Source organism: Heterodontus francisci, chromosome 33 (assembly GCF_036365525.1).
Source record: "Heterodontus francisci isolate sHetFra1 chromosome 33, sHetFra1.hap1, whole genome shotgun sequence".
NCBI lineage: Eukaryota > Metazoa > Chordata > Chondrichthyes > Heterodontiformes > Heterodontidae > Heterodontus > Heterodontus francisci.
In genome coordinates this window covers 41,148,317-41,173,712 of record NC_090403.1, presented here as the reverse complement: position 1 = coordinate 41,173,712, position 25,396 = coordinate 41,148,317, and the positions used below count along the sequence as shown (strand labels likewise).

The 25,396-nt window shown below is 41.1% G+C and overlaps 1 protein-coding gene across 1 annotated transcript in view; it reads left to right on the top strand.

Annotated features, from left to right (window-relative positions):
- Window positions 1–20,504, top strand: part of haus7 (HAUS augmin-like complex, subunit 7) — a 32,355-nt gene extending 11,851 nt beyond the window's left edge. The window contains exons 5-10 of the mRNA XM_068013352.1: window positions 3,299–3,408; window positions 6,321–6,470; window positions 8,798–8,900; window positions 13,679–13,885; window positions 15,490–15,601; window positions 18,994–20,504. Of these exons, the coding sequence (XP_067869453.1) occupies window positions 3,299–3,408; window positions 6,321–6,470; window positions 8,798–8,900; window positions 13,679–13,885; window positions 15,490–15,601; window positions 18,994–19,061 (750 nt within the window). The 3' untranslated portion in view covers window positions 19,062–20,504. The remainder of the gene's footprint in view (window positions 1–3,298; window positions 3,409–6,320; window positions 6,471–8,797; window positions 8,901–13,678; window positions 13,886–15,489; window positions 15,602–18,993) is intronic.
- Window positions 20,505–25,396: the final 4,892 nt, after the last annotated feature.

Sequence of the window (25,396 nt, the reverse complement as noted above, 5' to 3'; positions counted from 1 at the left end):
TCCTCGCTTCTGACTTACAAGCTGCAGAAGGTGTAAACATGCACTTCTTAGTTTCTCCCCTCCCCTAACCACCTTATCCTTGTCCCTTTTTCCTTTCAGATACCCGAGTAATATAACTCAGCCAGGCAGTGGAGGAAAACCAAGAAAACAGTGATGATAATGATGACACACCATTACTTGATTTCATACTCAGCCACCAGTTAAATACTGACACTGTACATAAAGTAAAGGATAGGATAAAAGTGGGATCTGCATGTGTGCTGCAGCCAGGGCAGGAGACAAGGTTAGCATAGGTGCTAGTTCACTTTGGATCTGGTCACACAGTTCTGTTGCAGTGGACTCAGATGAGGACTTCGATGGGCGTATACAATGAAATCGTGGTGCATTGTGAAGCCTGCCAGAGAGCCTGTGTTGAATGCTGAGGAGCATGGAAGTCTAGCACCAACTTGGCACAAGACTTTGCGCAGAACTTAGAGCCCATCCTTTTTAGCATGGAAGTGGTGGCCAGTTCCATTAACACATTTGTGGGACCAACTATAATGCAGTGTCTGATGGGTGATGTTTCGGCTTCCATTTCAATACAAGCGTTGAAAGCGCAGACTTCTTTGATGCAAGCACAGCTTGTTGCCATGCAAGCCCAGACTGCTGCTCTCCAAATTGAGATGGTGTAGTCTGAAGCTGTGCCTTCTGATCAAGATCATCCTCCAAGGCCAACTGCAGTCTCCTGCAGTGGAAGTCAGCAGCCTTCCAATAGCTATGCTGCAGCCACTGGGCTAGCACTTCCTCGGAGCACTAAGGTGGACAAAAGCACACGGAGATAGGTGCAAAGGGAATGCATAAGGGTGATTAGTTTAATTTTGTGTGCAATATAGCATGATTTCATTTATAAATTTGGTTTGGAATGTGTATTTTGTGGTTGCTTTTATTTTTCCACTAACAGACCTGCAAAAAAATTGTGGTCAAATTAGTATCTTGATTGCAATGATACTTCTTTAAATACAGGATTTCTAGTTATTCTTTCACAAAAGACTTCAACAGAATCAAATTTCACTCTTGCGAAAGCTACATAAAGCTGTCCATGTGTAAAAACTGGCCGACGAAAATAAATACAGATGTTGTCAAGAGTCTGATTTTGTGACTTGTTAATAGTCATGGAATATCAAAGTCTAATTGAGAACTGTTTTCTCCTGAGTTGAAAAGGCAGGTTTACATCTGATGGGCTGAATATTATTCAAGGAATAAACATTCTATTTCCTTGAAATCTGCCTATTATAATTACAGCATCTATCATCGAAGAAAACAACATCCTAACTCAGTCTTGTTCTACGACAAAGTCTTTGTTTAGAATTTAAGCTTCATAGCAAAATGATAACTTGAATCCACATTTCTGCCCATTGGCGCTAGACTGTGTAAAAACTCTGGAGACTATAAGAGTGTTATCATCCTTGTTTGTAGATTCAATGCTGATGTATTCTTTTAGTTTACCCGACAGCTTTTCTAAAACTTTTTCATTCAAATCTACTGAATCTTCATTTTTAGCACAAAGAATTACTTTTGAATAATAAGTTGTATCAAATAATTGTCCCTGCCATTTTTCTACAATTAACTATTCCAGTCAACTATTACACACTACAAGTGGCAGTGGTGTAGTGGTAATGCCTAGCCTAATCCCACCACGGAAGATAGAATTGAATTCAATTCCTAAATCTGGAGCTAAAAGCTAGTCTAATGGTGACCCTGAAACCATTGTTGATTGTTGTAAAAATCCATCTGGTTCACTAATGTCCTTTAGGGAAGGAAATCTGCCACTCTTATCTGGTCTGGCCTACATGTGATTACAGACCCACAGCAAATGTGTTTGGCTCTTAACTGCCATCTGAAATGTCCTAGCAAGCCACTCCGTTCAAGGCAATTAGGGATGGGCAACAAATGCTGGCCTTGCCAGTGATGCCCGCATCCCGTAAAAGAATAAATTAAAAAAAAAAAGTCATCCATCCCTGCCATGCCATCCCCATCCTAGTCTCGCCATCCCTATCAATCCCACTCCATCCATCATGGAAACAGTCTCTCCAACCAGGGTAACTTTGTGTTTTGAATTCCCCTTTCCACTGTTTTTGTTTTCCACTAACCCTGCCAGCGCTGCCACCAACCATTGGCAGCTGCACATGCATCATGCGCTTCAGTCCTCCACGCACTCCACATGCACCAGACACAACCCATCAACAGATGCACCTGCTAAACGGACCAATCCGGACAGACAAAAGCCGAGTATTATTATAGATTGTGGCCAAGCAAGCAATATAATGGTCAGTGACAGAGAGGTGGTAAGGTCTGGAACTGTTGGTGAATGGGAATTGGGGTTGAGGTTACTGGTATAGTACTTGATTTAGTTCTTCACGTACAACCCGGGCAGAAAAGGCTCTGTCTAGATTGCAGCCCCACTTCTTTCTCCTGTTTTCCCCCTCCTCTCCTCCCTTTTCTAGCAGCTTGTCCTCTGCTCATTCTCCCAGTAATGCTTGATTCCAAGAGGAATGTTACTAGTGCGCCCTTGTCTGGGAGCAAATGGTTTGTGCAAAAACTTTGAAGACAGCAAAAGGTCCTTCAGCATCTGCCACACCACTACCTGTACACTTCTGAAACTTGAAACAACCATGGAAAGCACCAAAAATGTGTAGAATTATAGCAGCGACCAACAGAAATAAACCAGTAAGTAACCTGTAAGTTGTTCCCCTTAAATAGTGCTGGTGGGAGTTCCTTCATGCTGCTGAATATGTTTTCAGCTGTGTGAGGTTGAGAGATAGTTAGCTGGAGCGTGGAGCTTCAAAATGGCAACGCTGGTATCTAATCATTGTTGCATGCTGATTGATGTCATGATCTGCCCGCTCTGCAAAGTTTTGGTGGCTATTAACTGCGCACGCAACCCCTGCACCAAGATGTCCAGTGCACTTTGTGTCAGAAGTGTGTGTTGTGTGCTTTATTTTGGAACCCAATAGGTGCTGTGGAGCCTGATTTCCTCCCCATTTCTTCTGATTATAGCTCAGAAGTCATTGGTATTTTGCAATGTTGTGTTAGCCCTGTAAATACTTGAACTCCAAAGTTTCATAGTGCTTAGGTAACCAGTCACCCAATTTGTTTGGCATGGCACTAAGTACATGTGGCAATATAGATGGTTGTGAACAACACTGTTTGCAGAAATAGGTCAATTTAAAGGTATTGGGTCTTAAAGTTGCTTTTTTGGTGGGTTAAATGCTGCTGTAATCAAGAATTATAAAGTTTAATGTTTTTCTTTGGCTTTTAGGGTCAGGCAAGTCCTTATAGACAGTTGGTGATGATGGACAAAATGTTGGGTGGCCTCCAACAATATAAGCAAATTACTGCAGCAGCATCAACAGGTTTGGAATGTATTAAGTAAGTAGAACATTATTGTGTATGTAAGTTCCTTTTGTTGTCTTGTGATTCTGTTTCATATTTCTATCATTTGTATTTTTTTTTACAAGAACGTCCATTTCTTGTTAATTTTTTGAGCTGTATGCATCTATAAGAGAGTGATATCGATTACACTTCTACAAGCTTGTCCACACATTCATGTATCATAAATAATTGGATTTATTCCTAGCACTCTAGTTGCCTGCATCTTGGCACTGAGTTCAGCTCTAATTGTTGCAGTCTGCTGTTTGAAGTGAATTGCTGCATGTTCCAGTAGAAAGGCTGGAGAAGAAAAGAATATAGCATGCATCAAAATAGTAAAATATTGAACTTCTTGGTTCTTTGCAACAATTTAATTTCAATGAAATATCAATTTTTGTTCAATATTTACTACAGGAAATTTACACTTTTTTTGTCTCCTCTCTAGTTCCCTTCTCCTGATTACATCAAAATGTTTTTTTTGTCTTCTCTCCAATCTCCTCCCCATCTCCCCTGAAGACATTGACCTCTAACTGGAGTACAATTTTAATGGAAATCTTTCAGGACTTTGCCTATTCAATTGTGAGCCATGACCGAGTGTCGGTTGTCTTGACAGTGGTGCAAGGTAGAAAGTGATGGCTGATCCCATTGTCACCTGACATCTACACACACAAATGCCTCTGGGAATCCCAGGGGAGCTATCAGGAGTCCTGAATGATTTTCTGCCACTCCTGAACATGGGGACTTGATGCCAGTTGGAATGCCCCTATGGCTGTCCTCACTGAAATCAGCGAGTTGAGCAGAGACTGCTATCAAACCCAGGACCCTGATATAAAAATGGAAAATGCTGGAAATACTCAGTAGGTCAGGCAGCATCTGTGGAGAGAGAAACAATTAACATTTCAGGTCGATGACTAGGATCCTGGTGGCCGAGTTACTCATTGCCTGGCCTCAGATTAAGTAACATTACTGAAGCTGTTGTTAATTTTCCTTAAAGTACAAAGTAAGGTGTTTATTTTATAAAGTATATTAGCACTTAAAAATTCCCCCCCCTCCTGCTCCGTTGTAAATTCCAATGTCCATTTTTATAATGGAAACTGCCTCTGATAACTGTCATGTTGTAACTACAGTCTTGCACTATTTGCTTCAATTTTGTGTCTCCCAGCTCCTCCGCTTGTACTATATGTAATATAAACATACATGTATTTACATGTCGTAAATCGTGAGGAGGAAAGCCTTAGATTACAGGGAGATATAGATGGGCTGGTAAGATGGGCGGAGCAGGGGCAAATGGAATTTAATCCTGAGAAGTGTGAGGTGATGCATTTTGGGAGGACTAACAAGGCAAGGGAAGTACAGAAGGTCAGAGGGACCTTGGTGTACTTGTCCATAGATCACTGAAGGCAGCAGCATAGGTACATAGGTGGTTAGGAAGGCATATGGGATACTTGCCTTTATTAGCCGAGGCATAGAATATAAGAGCAGGGAGGTTATGATGGAGCTGTATAAAATGCTAGTTACGCCACAGCTGGAGTACTGCGTACAGTTCTGGGTATCACACTATAGGAAGGATGTCATTGCACTGGAGAGGGTGCAGAGGAGATTCACCAGGATGTTGCCTGGGCTGGAGCATTTCAGCTATGAAGAGAGACTGAAAAAGGCTAGGGTTGTTTTCCTTGGAGCAGAGAAGGATGTGGGGGGGACATGATTTGAGGTATTCAAAATTATGAGGGGCATTGATAGGTTAGATAGGAAGAGACTTTTTTCCTTAGCAGAGGGGTTAATAACCAGGGGGCATAGATTTAAGGTAAGGTGCAGGAGGTTTAGAGGGGATTTGAGGAAAATTTTTTTCAGCCAGAGGGTGGTTGGAATCTTGAACGCACTGCCAGAAGTGGTGGTAGAGGCAGAAACCCTCACAACATTTAAGAATTATTTAGATGAGCACGAAGCGCCATAGCATACAAGGCTACGGGCCAAGTGCTGGAAAATGGGACTAGAATAGTTAGGTGCTTGATGGCTGGCACAGACACGATGGGCCGAAGGGCCTGTTTCTGTGCTGTATAACTCTATGACTCTATAGAGAAACTCCTATGCTGTAACCAGCTCTACCCTGCTTTCCAAATTGCTGCAATTTTTGCTATTTAATAATAAAAGTATAAAATCAGAATATAGAAAAATAAGGTCAGAATGCATCATTTTTAATTGGGGACTGAATTACTCCAATTATCCATTGTTCTATAACCGAGTACATCTGTAGACTGCAATTGGTTTTGAGTCTGTGCAGGGCCATCGGAAGTCTAGTAATATTGTAATAAAATGCTATTAATGAACATGTTAAAATACTCTAGTGCTGTTTAGTGTAAATTTAAAATATGAAAACAAGTTCTTGAATATTGCACCTTAGCTTATAAAACATTTGCCGTTTGTATTTCTCCAGTGTTCATACGATTTTAATATTGCATAATGGGACTGTGAAATATTAATGCATCTGCATTATAGCCATCTTCAGCTGCAATTTTACTAAAGTCTAAAGATGGTTATGTGAAATTTTGTGCTATATCTACTTGAACTATGAAAAACACCCAATGATACAATTATAAATTTTATACTTCGGGTAGAATTGTTATACAGATACTTGGTTGTGTTTGGAGAGAGCACTTGAAACTATATGCACTAGGATTAAGTACTGGTGGGAACAATTTGAAATTAATTAGAAGTATCCTACAAGTAGCATATCAAATATGTTAAATAAGCCTGGTGATAACATGATTTCTCCATTTTAAATAGTATATTAAGAGTTTATAATGGATCCTTAAAATTAAGTGCTGGGAAAAGCGACAGGGTCCACGCCCAGTAAATGGAAACCTTTCCTCAAAACTTCAAAATATAATGATCAACCTTTATTTTCTTTTAAGTTCTGTTCATGCATGGAATTCCCAGCTGCTGATTGAAGTTCGAAATGATCCCCATCTTCGTTCGCCAGCAAATCTGGAGTTCAACCTCTCTCTTGACGCACACCGACTCCTTAAGAAAGCTGAGGCCAACTTTGAATCACGAGGAAGAAAGCAAGTGATCTTTTGGTAGAAATTTATTTGGCAAACCTGAACCTCTTAAGAGACTATGATCTGAAGTTTTACTGCCTACAAAGTCAAGTATTGTTATAACATTCAAATGCACAAGCAGCTGTTCCTAAAGCTTTGAAAACATATGTTTAACAGCTCATATATTGATGAGATAAACCCCTGAGAAAAGTTACTTTGAATCTACAAGTTTGTAATAGCAAAGTTTGAAATATTACAGGCATCTGAAATTTTCAAAAAATAACTAACATGGACTAGATAATGTTAGAAACTTAAAACTTAGTTACCAATTTTAACAATTTGTGTTCATTGTATTTATCTATAGATTTAGATTAAATTACAATGCAGGAAAGTATAATTAATGTATATAAAGACAAAAATTTTGTCTTGAGTTAATAATTATAATGATTTTACCCTCTGAAGAAATCTGTATTTTAATCATTTTTAATTCGTCTCATTGGCACAGTTGTAGTCTGATTTTGATTCAATCTGTCCCAATGATGGCAGCATGTCTCTTGCATTAACTTTAACTGTTCCTGCTCTGCACAGTCACTGCAGGAATACCCAAAGACTCCAATTCCTGGCTGTTTTTGTTTCCCTTGTTACTCCCTTGGCAATGCAATTACAGCCATGCTGGCAGCTTCTTTAGCTGACAGCAAAATTGTGCAGCTCTGACTCCTTTCCTCTTCCTTGCTGCTTGCTTAGGCTGAGTTTCATTGTCATTTGACCCTAAACTGTGCTTCAAATCCCACATTTCAGCTACCTATTTCCACCTCTAAAACATTTAATGTCTTTTTTCATATATCACCCGTACTTCTACTGAACCTCCTATCTGTGCCATTATCACCTTCAGATTTGCTTTACTCTAATAACCACCCTTGCTGGCTTCCTGTGTTCCACTCTTTACAAATTACAACTCTTAAACTGTCTTTGCTAACCTTTATGGGCTGCCCATCCCTAGCACATTGATTTTACAATCCTCATCCTTATCTACAAATCCTTGCATACCCTTTCAGCTCATTGCTCCATCCCCTTCGTTCTAACACTTGCTCTTTGCTTTTCTGTGTCCAGCTTGCTTTGCATTCCCTGCCCCTCTACTCCACCTTTAGGACAGGGTATTCAACTGTCTCAGCCCCAGACTCTGCAGTGCTGTGTCCAAACAAACCCATGTGTTTTTTTCCCTTCCTGCCCATCAAAATGTTCCTCAAAATTCAACCCCTGGCATTACCCACTGGCTATCACTGATAATCCTGCTCCTGTCCTAGTTAGACATCTGTTTATTTTTCACGTCTGTGAAGTGGTTTGGAATGTGTTGTTACATTAATGGTGCCATAGAAGTGTATGTTGTCATTGAGCACTAGTTTGCTTGTGATTCATAGCCTCCAAGCCCTGATGTACTGTTTATCTGATAAAACCTACACATTCCGCTGTAACTGACAATTCAAGCAAGTCTGGGATGCTCCATTTTCCACTGAGAGAGTGTAATGATCTTGATTAACACAAGTTTAAATGCAGCCAATTCTCATCTGAAGTTTGCAGTGTAATACACTTACAAAAACATTGCTTATGCAGTACATTGGCTCATTGTAATCCTACAGTGTGTGTCAGCAAAGTTCCCCTTTGTGGTTCCTGTAGCTGCTATTGACATTTTAGATTTAATGACTTGTGGATGGGTGTATGGTGCAAGAGACTGGTAGATTTATAGTTGTCTGCCACCCAGTCTCTAATTAGCATGGAATTTATACTTTGATGGTAAGTAAAGAAAGAACCTTGCATTTGTATAGTGACTTTAATATCCTTGAGACTTCCCAAAGTATTTCACAGTCAATTAAATACTTTTAAAGTGGCATCACTGGTTATGCAGGAAAACATAGTAGCTAATGTGCTTGCAGCAAGATCCCACAAACAGCAATGAAGTAAATGACCAGATTATCTGTTTTGGTAGTGTTGGATGAAAGATAAATGTTTTCTGCTTTTCTTTAATTTTTAAAGTGGTTTTTGAAGTCCACCTGGGAGGGCTGCGGGGTCTTCTGTTTAGATTTTATTCAAAACTCTCTGACTACAGCACTCCTCAGTAATGCACTAAAGTGTCAGCTTACATTATGTGCTCAAGTCGCTGGAGTCGGGCTTGCACCAATGACCTTCTCGTTCAGAGACTAAGTGCTACCACTGATGTAAGGCTGACACCTAGCAGCTATATTACAGTTTTTTTGATTTCCTTGAGGTAGGAACGTGCAAAGTGTGTTCAGAAAGGAGAAAGATGCATGCTATTCTATGTGCTGCTATTTATTTTATTTATCTAAAAATTTCAGAAAATGCTCGCTAGCTTCTATTGATTCCACGGAGAAATTGTTGATGGAACTTTCTGAGGAATTAAAGGAAACAAATGGACGCCTTGAAGAAATGAAAAAAACAGTAAGATTTGTAGGACATTTCAAACTTCTTATCTATCCTGAGCAATCAATGTCTGTTCTTAGAACAACAACTTACATTTATAAAGCACCTTTAACATAATAAAACGTCCCAAGGTGCTTCACAGGAGCATTATAAAATCAGGTATGACACTGAGCCATAAAAGGAGGTATTAGGTCAGATGACCAAAGCTTGGTCAAAGAGGTAGGTTTTCAGGAGCCTCTTAACAGAGGAAAGCGAGGTGGAGAGAGGATATTCCAGAGCTTGGGGCTCAGGCAACTGAGGGCACCAATGCTGGAGCAATTAAAATGAGGGATGCACAAGAGGCCAGAATTAGAGGAGAGCAGAGATCTTGGAGGGTTGTGGGGCTGGAGGAGATTACAGAGATAGGGAGGGACGAGGCCATGGAGGGATTTGAAAACAAGGATGAGAATTTTAAAATCAAGGTGTTGCTTGACTGGGAGCCAATGTAGCTCAACGAGCACAGGGGTGATAGGGGGAATGGGATTTAGTATGAGTTAAGACGCAAGCAACAGAGTTTTGGATGACCTCACGTTTACGGAGAGTAGAATATGGGACACGAGCCAGCAGTGCGTTGAAATAGTCAAGTCTCGAGGTAACAAAGGCATGAATGAGGTTTTCAGTGGGGAGGCAGTGGCGTAGTAGTAATGTCACCAGTAACCTAATGCTTTGGGGACATGGGTTCGAATTTCACCACGGCAGATGGTGGAATTTGAATTCAATTAACAAATCTGGAATTATAAAGCTAATCTAGTGGTGATCATGAAACCATTGTTGTTTGTTGTAAAAACCCATCTGGTTCACTAATGTCCTTTAGGAAAGGAAATCTGCCCTTATCTGGTCTGGCCTACATGTGACTCCAGATCCACAGCAATGTGGTTGACTCTTACATGCCCTCTGAAATGGCCTAGCAAGCCACTCAGTTGTATCACACTGCTACAAAGTCTAAGAGAAGGACTGAAACTGGATGGACCACCTGGAATCAACAACGGCAAGCCAAGCCTTGTTGACCCTGCAAAGTCCTCCTTACTGACATCTGGGGGTTTGTGCCACAGACTGGAGAACTGTCCCACAGACTGGTTAAGCAACAGCCTGACATAGTCATACTCACAGAATCATACCTTGCAGACAATGTCCCGGACACCACCATCACCATCCCTGGGTATGTCCTGTCCCACCAGCAGGATAGACCCAACAGAGGTAGTATGCAGTCAGGAGGAACTTGCCCTGGGAGTCCTCAACACGAGGATTGCCACCTGCTGATTACCACCTACTACCGCCCCCCCTCCCCACCCCTCGGCTGATGGGTCAGTGCTTCTTCATGTTGAACACCAATTGGAAGAAACACTGATGGTAGCCAAGGCACAAAATGTACTCTGGGTGGGGGACTTCAACATCCGCCACCAAGAGTGGCTCGGTAGCACCACTACTGACTGAGCTGGCTGAGTCCTAAAGGACATAGCTGCTAGACTGGGTCTGTGGCAGATGGTGGGGGAACCAACAAGAGGGGAAAACCTACCTGACCTCATCCTCACCAATCTACCTGTCACAGATACATCTGTCCATGACAGTATTGGTAAAAGTGACCACTGCATAGTCCTTGTGGAGAGGAAGCACTGAGCGTACCCATCATCATGTTGTATGGCATTACCACCTTGCTAAATGGGATAGATTTTGATAGATTTTTGAACAGATCTAGCAATTCAAAACTGGGCATCCGTGAGGCGCTGTGGGCTGTCAGCAGCAGTAGAATTGTGTTCAACCACAATCTGTAACCTCATCGCCTGGCATATCCCCCACTCTACCATTACCGTGAAGCTGGGGGACCAACCCTGGTTCCATGAAGAGTGCAGGAGGGCATGCCAGGAGCAGCAGCAAGCATGCCTAAAAATGACGTGAGCCTTATGAAGCTACAACACAGGACTTCTTGCATGCCAACCAGCAGAAGCAGCGTGCAGTAGACAGGCGTAAGTGATCTCACAGCCAACAGATCAGATCTAAGCTCTGCAGTCCTGCCACATCTAGTCATGAATGGTGGTGGAAACAACTGAGAGGAGGAGGAGGCTCCCCAAATATCCCCTTCCTCAACAATGGGGGAGCCCAGCAGATCAGTGCAAAAGACAAGGCTGAAGCATTTGCATCCATCTTCAGCAGAAGTGCCAAGTGGATGATCCATCTTAGCCTTCTCCTGAGGTCCCCCAACATCACAGATGTTGGTCTTCAGCCAATCCGATTCACTCCATGTGATATCAAGAAATGGCTGAAAGCACTGGATACTGCAAAGGCTATGGCCCTGACAACATTCTGGCAATAGTGCTGAAGACTTGTGCTCCAGAACTAGCTGTGCCCCCAGCAAAGCTGTTCCAGTGCAACGACAAAACTGGCAATGTGGAAAATTGCCCAGGTATGCCCTATGCACAAAATGCAGGACAAATCCAACCCGACCAATTACTGCCCTATCTGTTCACTCCCGATCATCAGCAAAGTGATGGAAGGGGTTGTCTGCAGTGCTGTCAAGCGGCACTTGCTCAGCAATAACCTGCTCACTGACGCTCAGTTTGGGTTCCGCCAGGGCCACTCAGCTCCCGACCTCATTATAGCCTTGGTCCAAACATGGACAAAAGGGCTGAACTCCAGAGATTAGATGAGAGTGACTGCCCTTGACATCAAGGCAGCATTTGACCGAGTATGGCATCAAGGAGAGAAAAACTGGAGTTGTTGGGAATCGGGGAAAACTCTCTGCTGGTTGGGGTCATACCTGATGCATACCTGATGGTTGTGGTTATTGGAGGTCAGTCATCTCAATCCCAGGACATCACTAGGCGTTCCTCAGGGTAGTGTCCTATGCCCAACCATCTTCTGCTGCTTCATCAATGACCTTCCCTCCATCTTAAGATCAGAAGTGGGGATGTTCACTGATGATTGCACAATGTTCACCATTTGTGACTCCTCAGATACTGAAGCAGCCCATGTCCATATGCAGCAAGACCTGGACAACATCCAGGCTTGGCTGATGTGTGGTGCAAACAGTACTTGCCACTTAAGTGCCAGGCAATGACCATCTCAAACAAGAGAGAATCTAACCATCTCCTCTTGACGTTCAATGGCATTACAATCGCTGAATCCCCCACTGTCAACATCCTGGGGGTCGCCATTGACCAGAAACTAAACTGGACCAGCTACATAAATGCTGTGGCTACAAGAGCAGGTCAGAAGCTGGGAATTCTGTGGCGAGAAACTCGCCTCCTGACTCCCCACTGCCTGTCCACCAGTGGCAGCAGTGTGTACCATCTACAAGATGCACTGAGCAACTCGCCAGTCCTCCTTCGACAGCATCTTCCAAACCCACGACCTGTGCCACCTAGAAGGACAAAGGCAGCAGATGCGTGGGAACGCCACCACCTGTAAGTACCCCTCCAAGCTGCACATCTTCTTGACTTGGAACTATATTGCCGTTCCTTCACTGTCGCTGGGTCATAATCCTGGAAGTCCCTTCCTAACAACACTTGCTGTACCTACACCCCAAAGACTGCAGCGGTTCAAGAAGGCAGCTCAACGCCACCTTCACGAGGGCAATTGGGGATGGGCAATAAATGCTGGCCTAGCCAGCGGCACCCAAATCCCCTGAATGGATAAAAAAAAAAAATGAGCTGAGACAGTGAAGTTGGGTGATGTTACAGAGGTGGATATAGGCAGTCGTAATGATGGCATGAATATGAGGTCGAAAGCGTGAGACCAAGGAAAGAAGCTATCAATGATTGTTCAATGACAGCTGCTCTGAATCTTTTAAATGCAACTATGTAGACGCTTGTCAGTCTTTTTAATCCATCAGCTGGAGCTAGATCCAGCATTGAGGTGCATCAGGTTGGGTGAGCATCTCTGACAACTGGAACGAGGGAGAATGCTTCGTGAGCTGGGGTGCAAGTGTAGAAAAACAGCTTGTGTGTCTCAATTCAGGGGGTGGAAGGAGAGAAAGGTGAAATGTGTCTGAATTGGGAGAGGGGGAGATGGAATTTACAGTATTTTTGGTACATAGATTCTTCAGGGTTTCTGGAAGAATTTGCATGAATTTTGTACCAAAGGTGAATGAGATTGCTAGGAAATCGGAACATCTTCCTAATTTGGCCAGTATTAGTATCTAGCAATTCCAGCTCAGTTGTAGTTAAATGCAGAGTTTACTCTGTCCCAGCAAAGCTAACCTTAAGAGCACCCCATAATGCATAAGCATGAGATTTACTACTTCTCTCACCAATTATTGTATGGGCTATCTGAATTAAATTTTCAATTGATGTCCGCTTAGGATCAGTTCTGCATTGTGGGCTCACATCGGAAACTAGGTTCAGACTTTGCAAAGTAATTGTAGATAGGATCCTTACAGCCAAATCAATGGAGTGTTTATTCCACTGTTCTGGGATGGATACAGTACCATGCCCCACCGTTAAAACACACTGTGCTGCCTAATGTCTCATATTTCACAGAAAATTCTGGAATTTCTTGCCAGATCAGGCAGCATTTGCAGAGAGAGAAACAACATTAATGTTTCAGGTCAATGACTGAAAGGTCTGATGAAAGGTTAACTTTGTTTCTCCCTTCGCAGATGTTGCCTGACTTGAGTATTTACAGTATTTTTATTACAAATTTCTAGCATCCACAGTTTTTTGAGTTTGTATTAGCTCATTTTCTATTTGTTCACCCTCTTTGAGTAAGGAATTCTCTTTGTAATGCTGGTAACTTTTATTTTTAACCTTGTTTTTATTTAGGCTGCTTTCCTGGGCCCCGCAGAAGGTAATGAAACCATCGTTCAAACTTTGAAGCTCACACTTTTGGACTTTCATCAACTGATGACTGCGTTTTCCGTAGTATTTGAGCATGAATTTGGTGTTCACTGTAATAAGGCACCATCTCAACTTTGCCACTTTGGACTACTCTGCAAAACTGTACATAAGCTCCTGACATCTTGTACTGATGTAAGTCTTTCACTCATTTGTGATTTTAAAGTGCAGTAGTGAGATTCTTAAAACTTAAATATTGTCCTATAATTATTGATTGTATAATAGGTATTGTATAATGGGTCCATCTGTCAGCATACCCCAAAAGGTTGAGAATCAATTTTTGAAAACCAAAATATAATTATTGATTTCTGCAATAGAAGTGATTGATTCAGGTAAGGGTGCTTCAGATAATTTCATTACTTTGTTTCTTACAAGATTTTGGTGCTCTTTTACCTTTTAAAACAATTATTTGTTTGAAATACTGTCTGAACCAGCATAATATCCTTTACCTTCTGTCCTGGAAAGCAGAACCACATTGTGGCAGCAATGATAGATACAAACTGAGTTTCCACGAAAATATTCTGGTTTTACATAAAAAAGACACTCCGTTCATCTCCGAATCTGTTGAGGGCAGACTTGGAGTTTGATAAATTGTTTGCAGTCTGATGTTATTACAATGATTTAACATAGTTCCTACACAATAACAATCAGTGCACTTGTATGTGAGGTCTGTTGTATAAAATTTGTCCAGCTTGCACAAAATTGAGTCTTGCACCAAGTCAATTCAGATGCAAGTGCATGCACATAGCAATTGTGCAAAGTTTATTTGGTGTTGCTCTGTATTGTGACTGACATGGCTGAAGATACTGAATGGTGGAGCAGGCTCGAGGGGCCAAATGGTCTGCTCCTGTTCCTATTTCCTGCGTTCTTATGTTACGACCTTAGAGATCATTAATGTGAAAAATACAAGATATGAACCTCGAGACCAATTTAACAAAAATTGTGGTAAGATTTCATGTTTTTAGACTTTTGCTCTAACAACCAAACTAAAAGAAGCCCCCAATTAACTAAATAGTACTTTGTAAGTAGCTGACACCCCAGATTACAAATAAAGGTATTTTCTTTACCTATTCAAATACTTGAAAACCTCATACCACATTTATATGTTACACAGACCTTTTTGCTGATTAAATCCTTTGCAGTTAGAAGTTCCAAACTCCTAGTTGCAATGGGTTGGATCTCCCAGACATTCCAGAAATCAATATTTTCTTTGCTCACTTACCTGAGCACTTCCGACCTGGACATCCATGAATAATATGATTTCTGTTAATCCTGTGGGTCCTCTGCTCCTTTGCAAGTTTCCACTCAAAACAGGTTCATGTTTTCACAGCCTTCCGCTGTATATCTTCAGAGAGCAGGCGTTCTCTCTCTCTCTTGTCCCCAGGTGTTAACACCTGACTGGTTCATTTGCAATTTTTCAATTACTGATTCCTTGTTTTATGACCCAAAAGACTGGGAGGGTGAAACCCATTGTTCTTCAGGTGTTAGTGTTGTAGTCTTTGTTTTCTAGAAGACTGTCTTTGATCTGTGTTCTGTGTTGTCCTGGTAACCTTTCGCAGAGTTGGGGTGAGGTCACCTGACCTTCTGGACTCCATCCTGAACTTTTAAAAATCGCAATTTTTAAGACATAATCATATTACAAGGTGCAGCGTTCATAATAATACAGAATTTAGTGTGTAGAAAATATGTAAATTGTGAAGTACTTGTAACCCACTATCTACATTTACCTCTTTACAAAGGAGCTGGCTGCCTTGGCAGGGATAAATGATGCATGCAGAAAGTTGGAGACAGTTGTGAATGGACTGCAGCAAGATGTGATAACCTGGGATGGTGGTGAAGTTGCTACACTGCGTAAGTAAAAGAAATCTCCCGAACAATGCCTACCTCTTTAATTGTGCATTATATTGCATGCTCTTTCCAGCAGAAATTTGTTTACAAAGATTGAGGAAATGTGATGGCTCACTTTTCTTTTTACTTTGAGATATAAATTTAATTGTCAGCAAATCGCCGCGTTAATTGTGACATGCAACATATTCAAGGCATAGTGCATGTTTAGAGTTTTGCATGGCTACATAAACATATCTCTGGCGTACATTCCATGTTCACCAAGTTTAAATTATAATTTTATTTAATATCCCCAATTAATTAATTTGTTCTACTATGTATTTAGGCACTGGTGCGCAGCAGGACTTTTAAATTCCTTCACTACCCTTATTTTCCTGCAGGAATATGCTGCTTCCTGAGTGTGGTTCCATTGCTCCAAGCACCCAGGATTAATTGCTTTTTGGATCATTGTTCATGCGAGCTATGACAGAGTGTCATCAGCAATGTTCCTTGTAAAAATTTTGTTGTTGTGTACTTTTAAGCATTTTTGTGCAGGCACAGTATTTAAAATGGAACGCTGTACCTTGCAGGCTGCTGAGTAGATGTGCATGTGCACAGCTTAATGGGAACTTTGGTCATTAGGCCATTGATCACTGGAGGCATTAATTTGCATCATTTAACCTGATGCCCATACTCCATTTCGAGCAGGTGTCTCTATATGTTGAGTACAAACTCTCATTGATTTTTCTTTTCTTTCCCTTGCCTCTGACTTAACAGGAGCATTTAGATAAATTGTGATTTCGGTTGTCACTTTGCTTGAAAACGACAAACTTGCTTGCTAACAGGCACACCTTCAAACTTGGAACCTTATAGCTGTTAGTTGCTGCCAGAATTTGTTGAGCCATCAAGGTTGCAGAAGGGTCATTCTGTTAGCTGTCTTGAGGTTTTTGTTTTATGTAACATCGTTTCACCAAATCGACTGTAATACAAGACTGGTTAATACAGTTTTCTTCTTTAGATATAACTTGCATTTATGCAGTGCCTTTAACATAGAAAAATAAATGTCTCAAGCTGCCTCAGAGGTGTAAGGACTAATTGAACAGTGACTCAACAAAGAAGGTATTAGGCATGATCAAAAGCTTGGTCAAAGAGGCTGGTTTTAAGTAACTCCCTTAAAGAGAGGTGGGGGAGGGGAGCAGTTTAGGGAGGTAATTCCAGAAAGTGGGGCCTAAGCACCTGAAAGCACAACTGCCAATAGGTGGAGGAGGGGTTGCACAAAAGACCATTGCCAGTGGAAGGTTTTGTAAGGCTGGATGAGATTAGAGATAGGGAGGGGCAAGTCTGTGATGAGATTTATACAAGCATAACAAATTTGATGGCTTCAGGCTGAGCAGCCAATGTAGTTCAGTGAGGACAGGAGTGATGGGTGAGCAAGGCTTGGTATCTAATCAGATTCGGACAGTAGTTTGGGAGGAGCTGAAGTTTAGGGAGGGTGGAGGTTGTCTAGGTGGGCTTTACAATAGTGGAGCCTGGAGGTGTCAGTAGAGTTTCAGTAGTAAATGGGATAAGACAGGAGTGTAGATGTATGATGTTACGGAGGTGGAACTTTGTAATGGAAAGGGTCTTGGGTCAGAAATTCTGGCCAAGGTCAAATAGAATGCAGAGGCTGTGAACAGAAATATTCAAAAGAACTAGTTGGTGTAACTACACCTTCAATACTCCAGTATACAAATTGGTTGGGATAAGATGTAGATTTAGTGGAGTATAATGTGAATAATTCTGATCTTATTGACATAATTAAAAAAAACTTGCATTTATGTACTGCCTTTCATGGCCCCTGGACATTCCAAAGCACTTTACAGCCAATGAAGAGCTTTTGAAGCGTAATCACTGTTGTAAGAAACACGGCAGCCAATTTGTGTAGAGCAAGCTCCCACAAACAGCAATGTGATAATACCTAGAAAATCTCTTTTTGTGATGTTTGAAGGATAAACATCGGGCAGGACACCAGGGATAACTTGCCTGCTTTTCGAAAGAGTGCTATGGATCTTTTACAAGGGCAGAAGGGACCTCTGTTTAACATCTCATTTGAAAGACAGCACCTCTGACAATATAGCACCCCTCAGTACTGCACTGGAAGTATCAGTGTTGATTTTTGTGTTCAAGTCCTGGAGTAGGATTTGAACCCACAACTTCTGACTGAGAACCAAGAGGTGCTACCAACTGAGCCATGGCTGCCACTGCTATTATTTTATGTTTGCAGTCTTTATTAGTTTTTGAAATTTGGGCCTGGATGATACTGGAATAGCATAGCCAGCCCCTGATGGAAGTGAATCCTCAGCATGTAAATACTACAATTCTCAAATGGGAACCTTGTTTTTGTTGTTAATAATTGCCTCACCTGCTGGCCAGATGCTGCAAATACTGAATACTTTGATTTCCTGTTATTCCTGTGTGAATACTTGCTGTCATATAGTGAATGCAAGCCTGTGTATTGGAGCTCTAAATTTTGGAGGAAACAAAAGGAGTGTATAATCGGCAACATGATCTTTGCAAGTGTTGCAAATCTGCAATACAGAGTGCATGGATTCATATTGGTAGTAGAGGGCATTTTCAATGAGTGCCATGATTCACATTTGGTTGCTGCACCTGTAATAGCTGTTGGAGTAATCGAGTATCCATACTCTAATTTTGCATGGGGCTGAGTGGTGGTACTTAATCAGAGATTCACTGGTAAAGAAATATACTGTGGAGCCAAATACATTTTACTGTTGGTGTAAGTACAGGTCAAAATCGTGTAAAAGTATTATATACTATATATCTTTGTAAGGATGATCTAGTTAGTGAAATGAAGACATTGATACACATGTATTAGGCATGTTCTTCTTAAAGAAGAAGCTTAAGGAATATGGCTGGGGCAGTTTTACTCTACATCTGACCTCAGTTATATCTGATTACAAGTATCTCATAGATATTGGAAGTGTTCTATTCCCAAACGCACACTTTTCCCCAAGTATCACCATGGTCATGTGAATCACTAAAGCCCACCTTAACTAACTGCAATTTTTACTTGCAGTGTGTTTGGATTGCATTGAAATGTACATCTAATTTGTGTCTATTAAAGCTAATTGCCTCGCTCTGGGTGTACACTACTACTCTGCCACTATTCCAAAATGTGTGTTGCCACAGACAATAGCATATAAAAGTAACAATTATTGTAGGTAGTCAGACACATGGAAACAGGTAATACAAACAACTGGATTTATTTTTTAAAAACTTGACATTGAGAAGCTAATTAGGTCAAATGAAGCTGCTAACTCCAAGACAATGATTCTGAATAATTAATATGCATGAATATTGTACATTAGTAAAGACATTGAAAGTTGTTCAAGAATATGATCATTTTTCTTTTTCTTCAGCGGAACGGGTTAAAGAGATGAAGAAGAAATACGCAGAATTTCTGGAAGTCTTTCGGAGCCATGCCTAGTGAAATTGTAGTTCTGTATGTACATAGTGTGTTCTTTCAGTATTGACGCCTGCAAAACTCTTCTCACCTATTCTTTGAAAATAAAATTGTAAAGTTCTAGACTGGAATGTTGATCTTGAAAACCTACTGTAGAGTGCAGTGATTTGGCCCAAAGTTGATGGTAGGATGCAACATCCCATTCACTCTTATGCCATGGTTATTAAAGAAGACTATATGATGTAAATGATAATTAAGATTTCCCTAATTGGAGGAATATTGCATCTGTGCATTTTTCAGTGGAGCATTTGTAGTTTCTGTATTTTTTTACAGAAACTTGAGATTCTATTGGTTTACTGGTTGGTGCTAAACACATTCTACGGAACTATTTGAAGTCCCTGAAGTGTTGCTGTTTTTCACTTTTCCTGAAAACAGCTTATTGAATGCATACATTCACATTTCATATTTGCAGGGATGTGACTTGTCCATGTTTTCTGTTAAACTCTGGGCAGCATTTTCTATGCAACTGACTAAAACTTGAAATAAGATGTGTGCAAAGATAAAATGCTGATGGAGATGGTTAACATTATATGAATCTTGCCCTTTTTGTATACCTCAAAGACCGACATTTTTAAATTTCTCTAATCGTTTCATATTTGAACTTTGTTCAATATGTAATAGAAAGTTGTTTGCAGAGCACCTGTGTAAGATATTCAATCCAATTGCCTTAAATTATGCACTAATACCACAAGTATAATACAAGAGAATTCCCTTGATTATTTCTAGAATGAGAAATCGTACACTTTTGTGTGTTTTTCTACATTTAAATTCACAATCTACAAAATGCATTAATATGTAAAGTTTCCAATTTGAACTATTTTCACTGATCCATGTAGTTTGCTTTCAATAAATATATTACATGCCTCCAAATTATAAATAGTGTGAACAGCTGATGTGCCAGGATAGATTGGAACTCAGTTAGTCACTGCTCTGCAATGGGGCTTCTGTTTAATCATCACCTCCTGTTTGCTATTGTCATTGAGAGAAAATCCAAAAGACAGATAATTAAAGAGTAAAATTGAGCAAAATATTGCAGATAGTGCAGGGCATTGATCAAAGAGGAAGTGAGCAATTGGTGATGAATTAGCAAGCCGGAAGAATCAATCAAGATAAATTCTAGTGAGAGGAAATCTGTCAGTAAAAATTAATTGGAAAAATAGAGAACAAAAATGTAAGGGTAAATGCCTCATCATTTTTGGAGAAGGAGTAAGCTGTTGACAATTGGCCATTACTAAAACCAATTTATCACCAAATCCTATGGGTTTGAAACACTTATTTCTGTCTTGTGATACAGTGGATATGGAAACTTGCATGACTTTAAATTGGACCTTGTAGAAATTACCCAAATTGGTGCTTGGATATTGTTCTCCATAAACTAAATGCTAAAAACTAAATATAACTTCAGCATATAAAATATTCTTGATATTTGTCAAAAATTGATGTTGCAAGCAGTTAACAGGGCTATTTATAGGCACATCAGTGAATGAAATAAAGGATTGCTTTAAAAAAAGTTCTGCCAGAGGTGGTGAACCCCCATTGGAGTACTGTTCTTTGGTATTAGCAATCCGATTATACCTTTTTCAAATAGCAATTCTTGTCTCAATAGTTAGTTGTGGGAGACCATTCAGCCACAGGAGCATCATGGTGGAGCCCAGTCAACACCTGGGGCTAAGAACGGCAGCAAACTTGGAAAAAAAGGCGGTGTATGTGTGACTTGTGTGTCGCTGAGCCCCCGCGATATTTTACGTGGAGGCTCATTTAAATGGAAGGGGCAGAACGGCTGCCCCCGGTGACGTAGAGGGAGCAGCTGCTCCGTCCCCGCAAATGGTGTCCAGCGCCACCGTGCAGGCGCCACACCATTTTTAAGGGCTTCAAGCCCTTCACTAACATTTGAATTTTTAAAGGGAGTGAGCATTTAAAATTAAAGTTACACATTAAATAACATTTTCATGCCCTTCGCCCACACCCCCAAGGAATAATCGTTACATTAATAGCCCATTCCCCCAAAAAACTCTTATTCAAATCCTGACCTGCCCCCCGTCCTGGACCTTTAATAACTTTAATCCTCAACCCTTCCCACCATCTCCCCACCAATTGAAAGAGTTTTCCCTGTTCCCCAACCCCCCGTGCCCTGAAAATTTCACTCTTCCCCACCAGAGTCACGTCTTGGATCTGGAGATCCAAGGGCACGGGAGTTCAAGCCAACAACCGGAATATCGGCATGGGACAGCTGTTGGGACAAGGTAAGTTTATTTGCATGCATTAACCTTTATTAACACATTGAAATGAAGGCTCCGCCACTGAGCGATTGGGGGGGAGGGGGGCTGCACTGAGGCCTCACTGCTGCCAGTAAAATGCGGCGAGGCCTTCCCAGCATCGGGGTCGTGGCGTGCCTCTCTCGGAAGAATTTTCACGGCTCCCCACCACGGCCCCTGACGTTGGAGGGCTAGTAAAATTCAGCCCCTGGTGTCCATACACATGCAGCGCTAGCACGTGATAATGCTTGTTCTCTTTTCCTCTCCCCTCACCCAGGGTTGCTGAAGCCTTCTACAGTCATTGAAATCTGCTAACTAAATGCAGATCTGACACCTTATCCAGTTTATATAAAGAGCAATTTCTGACGTCCTGCCCCATGATGTTCGTCAGAAATGCTCCAACCATCAATATTGGTGACCACGCTCTGGAAGTGGTTCAAGAGTTCACCTACCTAGGCTCAACTATCACCAGTAACCCGTCTCTAGATGCAGAAATCAACAAGCGCATGGGTAAGGCTTCCACTGTTATGTCCAGACTGGCCAAGAGAGTGTGGGAAAATAGCGCACTGACACGGAACACAAAAGTCCAAGTGTATCAGGCCTGTGTCCTCAGTACCTTGCTCTATGGCAGCGAGGCATGGACAACGTATGCCAGCCAAGAGCGACGTCTAAATTCATTCCATCTTCGCTGCCTCCGGAGAATACTTGGCATCAGGTGGCAGGACAGTATCTCCAACACAGAAGTCCTCGAGGCGGCCAATATCCCCAGCTTGTACACACTACTGAGTCAGCGGCGCTTGAGATGGTTTGGCCATGTGAGCCGCATGGAAGATGGCAGGATCCCCAAAGACACATTGTGCAGCGAGCTCGCCACTGGTATCAGACCCACCGGCCATCCACGTCTCCGCTTTAAAGACGTCTGCAAACGCGACATGGAATCCTGTGACATTGATCACAAGTCGTGGGAGTCAGTTGCCAGCGTTCGCCAGAGCTGGCGGGCAGCCATAAAGACAGGGCTAAAATGTGGCGAGTCGAAGAGACTTAGTAGTTGGCAGGAAAAAAGACAGAGGCGCAAGGGGAGAGCCAACTGTGCAACAGCCCCGACAAACAAATTTCTCTGCAGCACCTGTGGAAGAGCCTGTCACTCTAGAATTGGCCTTTATAGCCACTCCAGGCGCTGTTTCACAAACCACTGACCATCTTCAGGCGCGTATCCACTGTCTCTCGAAATAAGAAGGCCCAAAAGAAAGAAAGAAAATAAAGAGCAATATTTTATTATTTAAAATCAATCTTCCATTTATTTCTTTTACCTTGTCTTTAATGCGCTCTTTAAAAATATAAGCTTTATTATAAGCTTATATTTAAATGGTGAACCATTGTTAAGTTTTCACAGTTGGAGCACTGCTGCTGATTCCAGTCAGCTATCTATTGCTGGGTATGGACACCTTTTGTGATGTCATAGGTCACAGAGGGTCAGGTAATGGATTATTGCATGGCAGCACAGTAAGTCCATTGGCAAGTGCAGCAACTATATGATGTAATAATGGCAGTGTCCACAGCAACTACCTCAGGCAAGCTTAAATCGATGTGCCTATGATGGGGTTTTGTGACGTGTGTCTTTCGTCAGTCACCTATTATACTGGAAGATCAGATAAGCAGAGCCGCCATGGCTGGTACAGACCAGGTTCCCTCAAATCTGAAATCTACAAAAATAGAAAGCGGTCAGTAAACTTTAGAAAATGTTATAAATAGCTGAATGTTGTGTGGCATCAGTGTAGTATTGTAGTGTATGTTGTATCTGATTTCTGTAACCTGATGAATTGTGTGAATTATATCCAAGACCAATTGCATCAACTACTGCTATATCCTGGTATGCCTTTTTAACATTGCATGCACCTGATGGTGCAATTTACAACGCTTAGTATGTGCTACTTAAATTACCCATATCGTTAGTACTATTAAAAACCAGATTATCTAGAGGCCTTGCATACTTAGATGTTCTGCTTTCTGAATTTTGCACCATTCACCATTGGTATCTTCCGTATATACATCATGGTGTCAGCTACCACAGTTTTGGGATTTGGTGCTTTATCAGCTCTTTTTTTTTTCCTTTCCTTGCATTTTTTGAGTCGTTCATTTGTCTTGCTGATATTGGTTCCTAAATTATGTACGATTTAAGAGAAAGTGTAACTTTCTCCAGGAAGGTACTCCTGAAGAATCAGGCTTAAATCAGAGTCTTCTGCTGACAGATATCTGTTCCCAGTGTAGAAATATAGATTTGGTTTTCAAATGACAAAATATTGATCTTTTTGCATGCAAAACTGCATCATGGAAAACACTGGAAAAGACATGATGTACACAAAATCATCTTGATTGATATGCGAACCTCACAGGAAGTTGCATGCTTTTGTGCAAATATGAAGCCATCTGTATTCATATTTTATTTAAAATGGGCTATTTAATAGTTCTCCTTTACCCTCATTTTCTTCAAGTGCACTGGGGAAATCTAAAATAAAGTCTTTGCACTTTGCCAGACTACCTTTGGCCTTGGCTGCCTACCTTTGGAGACTTGTTTTGTCAAATTCTCAAGTTTTGTGCTTAATGTCATTTTTTCCTTTTTTAAATTTGGTATTCGCTTCATGGAGCCCTTTCTGTTGATCTATTTTGTGCCCTGCAAGCTTGGTAGGGTTGCAAGAAAGGATAAAGATTCAACCTAATTTAGTTGAAAATGGACCATACCAATATTAGAAGATGACAAACCTTTTGATGGCTGTATATTCAATGCTGACAAGCATTGAACAAAGTTAAGTGTTAAATACTTTCACAGTTGTGGACTGTTATCTTCAAAATTTATATAGCATAGTTACTTTTTCTGAAATTAAGGGCCTGCTATGTGGCTCCCTAAATTTCAAAGTTTGTACACACTTGGAATTCCAGTGAAGCGGAATGGCTTCACCAAATATACATTCATTCATCAGGAGTTAATCAGGACTGAGTGTAGTTCAGACATACCAGCCTAAATTTTCTGCTCTGTTATTTTAATGCCAACAGTACCCTATTTGGAAGGATCAGTAGTACTGGCTTCAGTGGGTGCCATACTTTTGCCTTTGGTGCTGGTCAACATAATTGAAGTTTGTGAGGTGTTACGAGAGGAAAGGAATACAAGATTATATAGCAGCACTCTGGTGCCTATGCCTCAGTAACTTCTCCAAGTATAAAGGTTAGAACATAATTTCTGCTTGCACGCTTGCCTAATCGCCTTGCGAGGTATACACAGTTTAATTCTTGATATATCGAAGAAACCCGAAGATTTCCCTTGATTTATGCTTAAGATGTATATGGTGTTCCATCTCTTATCTGCTATTGATTTGGTTTGAAAGCATGGCCAATTTTCCTTCGTCCAAAGCAGAGTAGATAATCAATTGAGAATCTCAGTGGCCATTGAGGAAGTCCTTTTTGCACTCGTTATTATGGATTTCTGTATGATAGAGCAAGTTATGGAAGCTTGCATTCTTTTCTCAAAACTAGATTTTTAGAAATTAGATTTTTAGTGATATATATATGGCTACAGTTCTGACATATTAGATAAAATCTAACTGTTAAATTATTTGCATTTAGTCTTGCAAGATGACCAAAGTCTCCCAGGAGTGGTTCCAATGTTGCATATTTTCTTTCATGTTAAACAGTTAAAGCATTGTTGATGCTCTTGAGATTAAATGCACTTAGCTATTTGAAACATCTTGCTTCAGGGTTGCTCAATTCCATAAGTAATGAAACCATTTTTTTTTACAAGGGAACATCTCTTTGGAAATAGGCAACCACTAATCTGAAGATCGTGGAAGCTATATCGAAAACCGGTGTGGGGATGTGTGATTAACCTGTACCCTTTGTGATGCAGTTGGCACAGTAACTTTGGGCTGCCTGCTCATTTCAATGATTTCAGTGTCCAGCCAGCTCTAACTGCACCGCTGATTGGCTGAATGTATTGGAAGGGGGCTAATATTGTGATTGGCTAGCACCACTTAATGCTAGCTTGCACTTTTT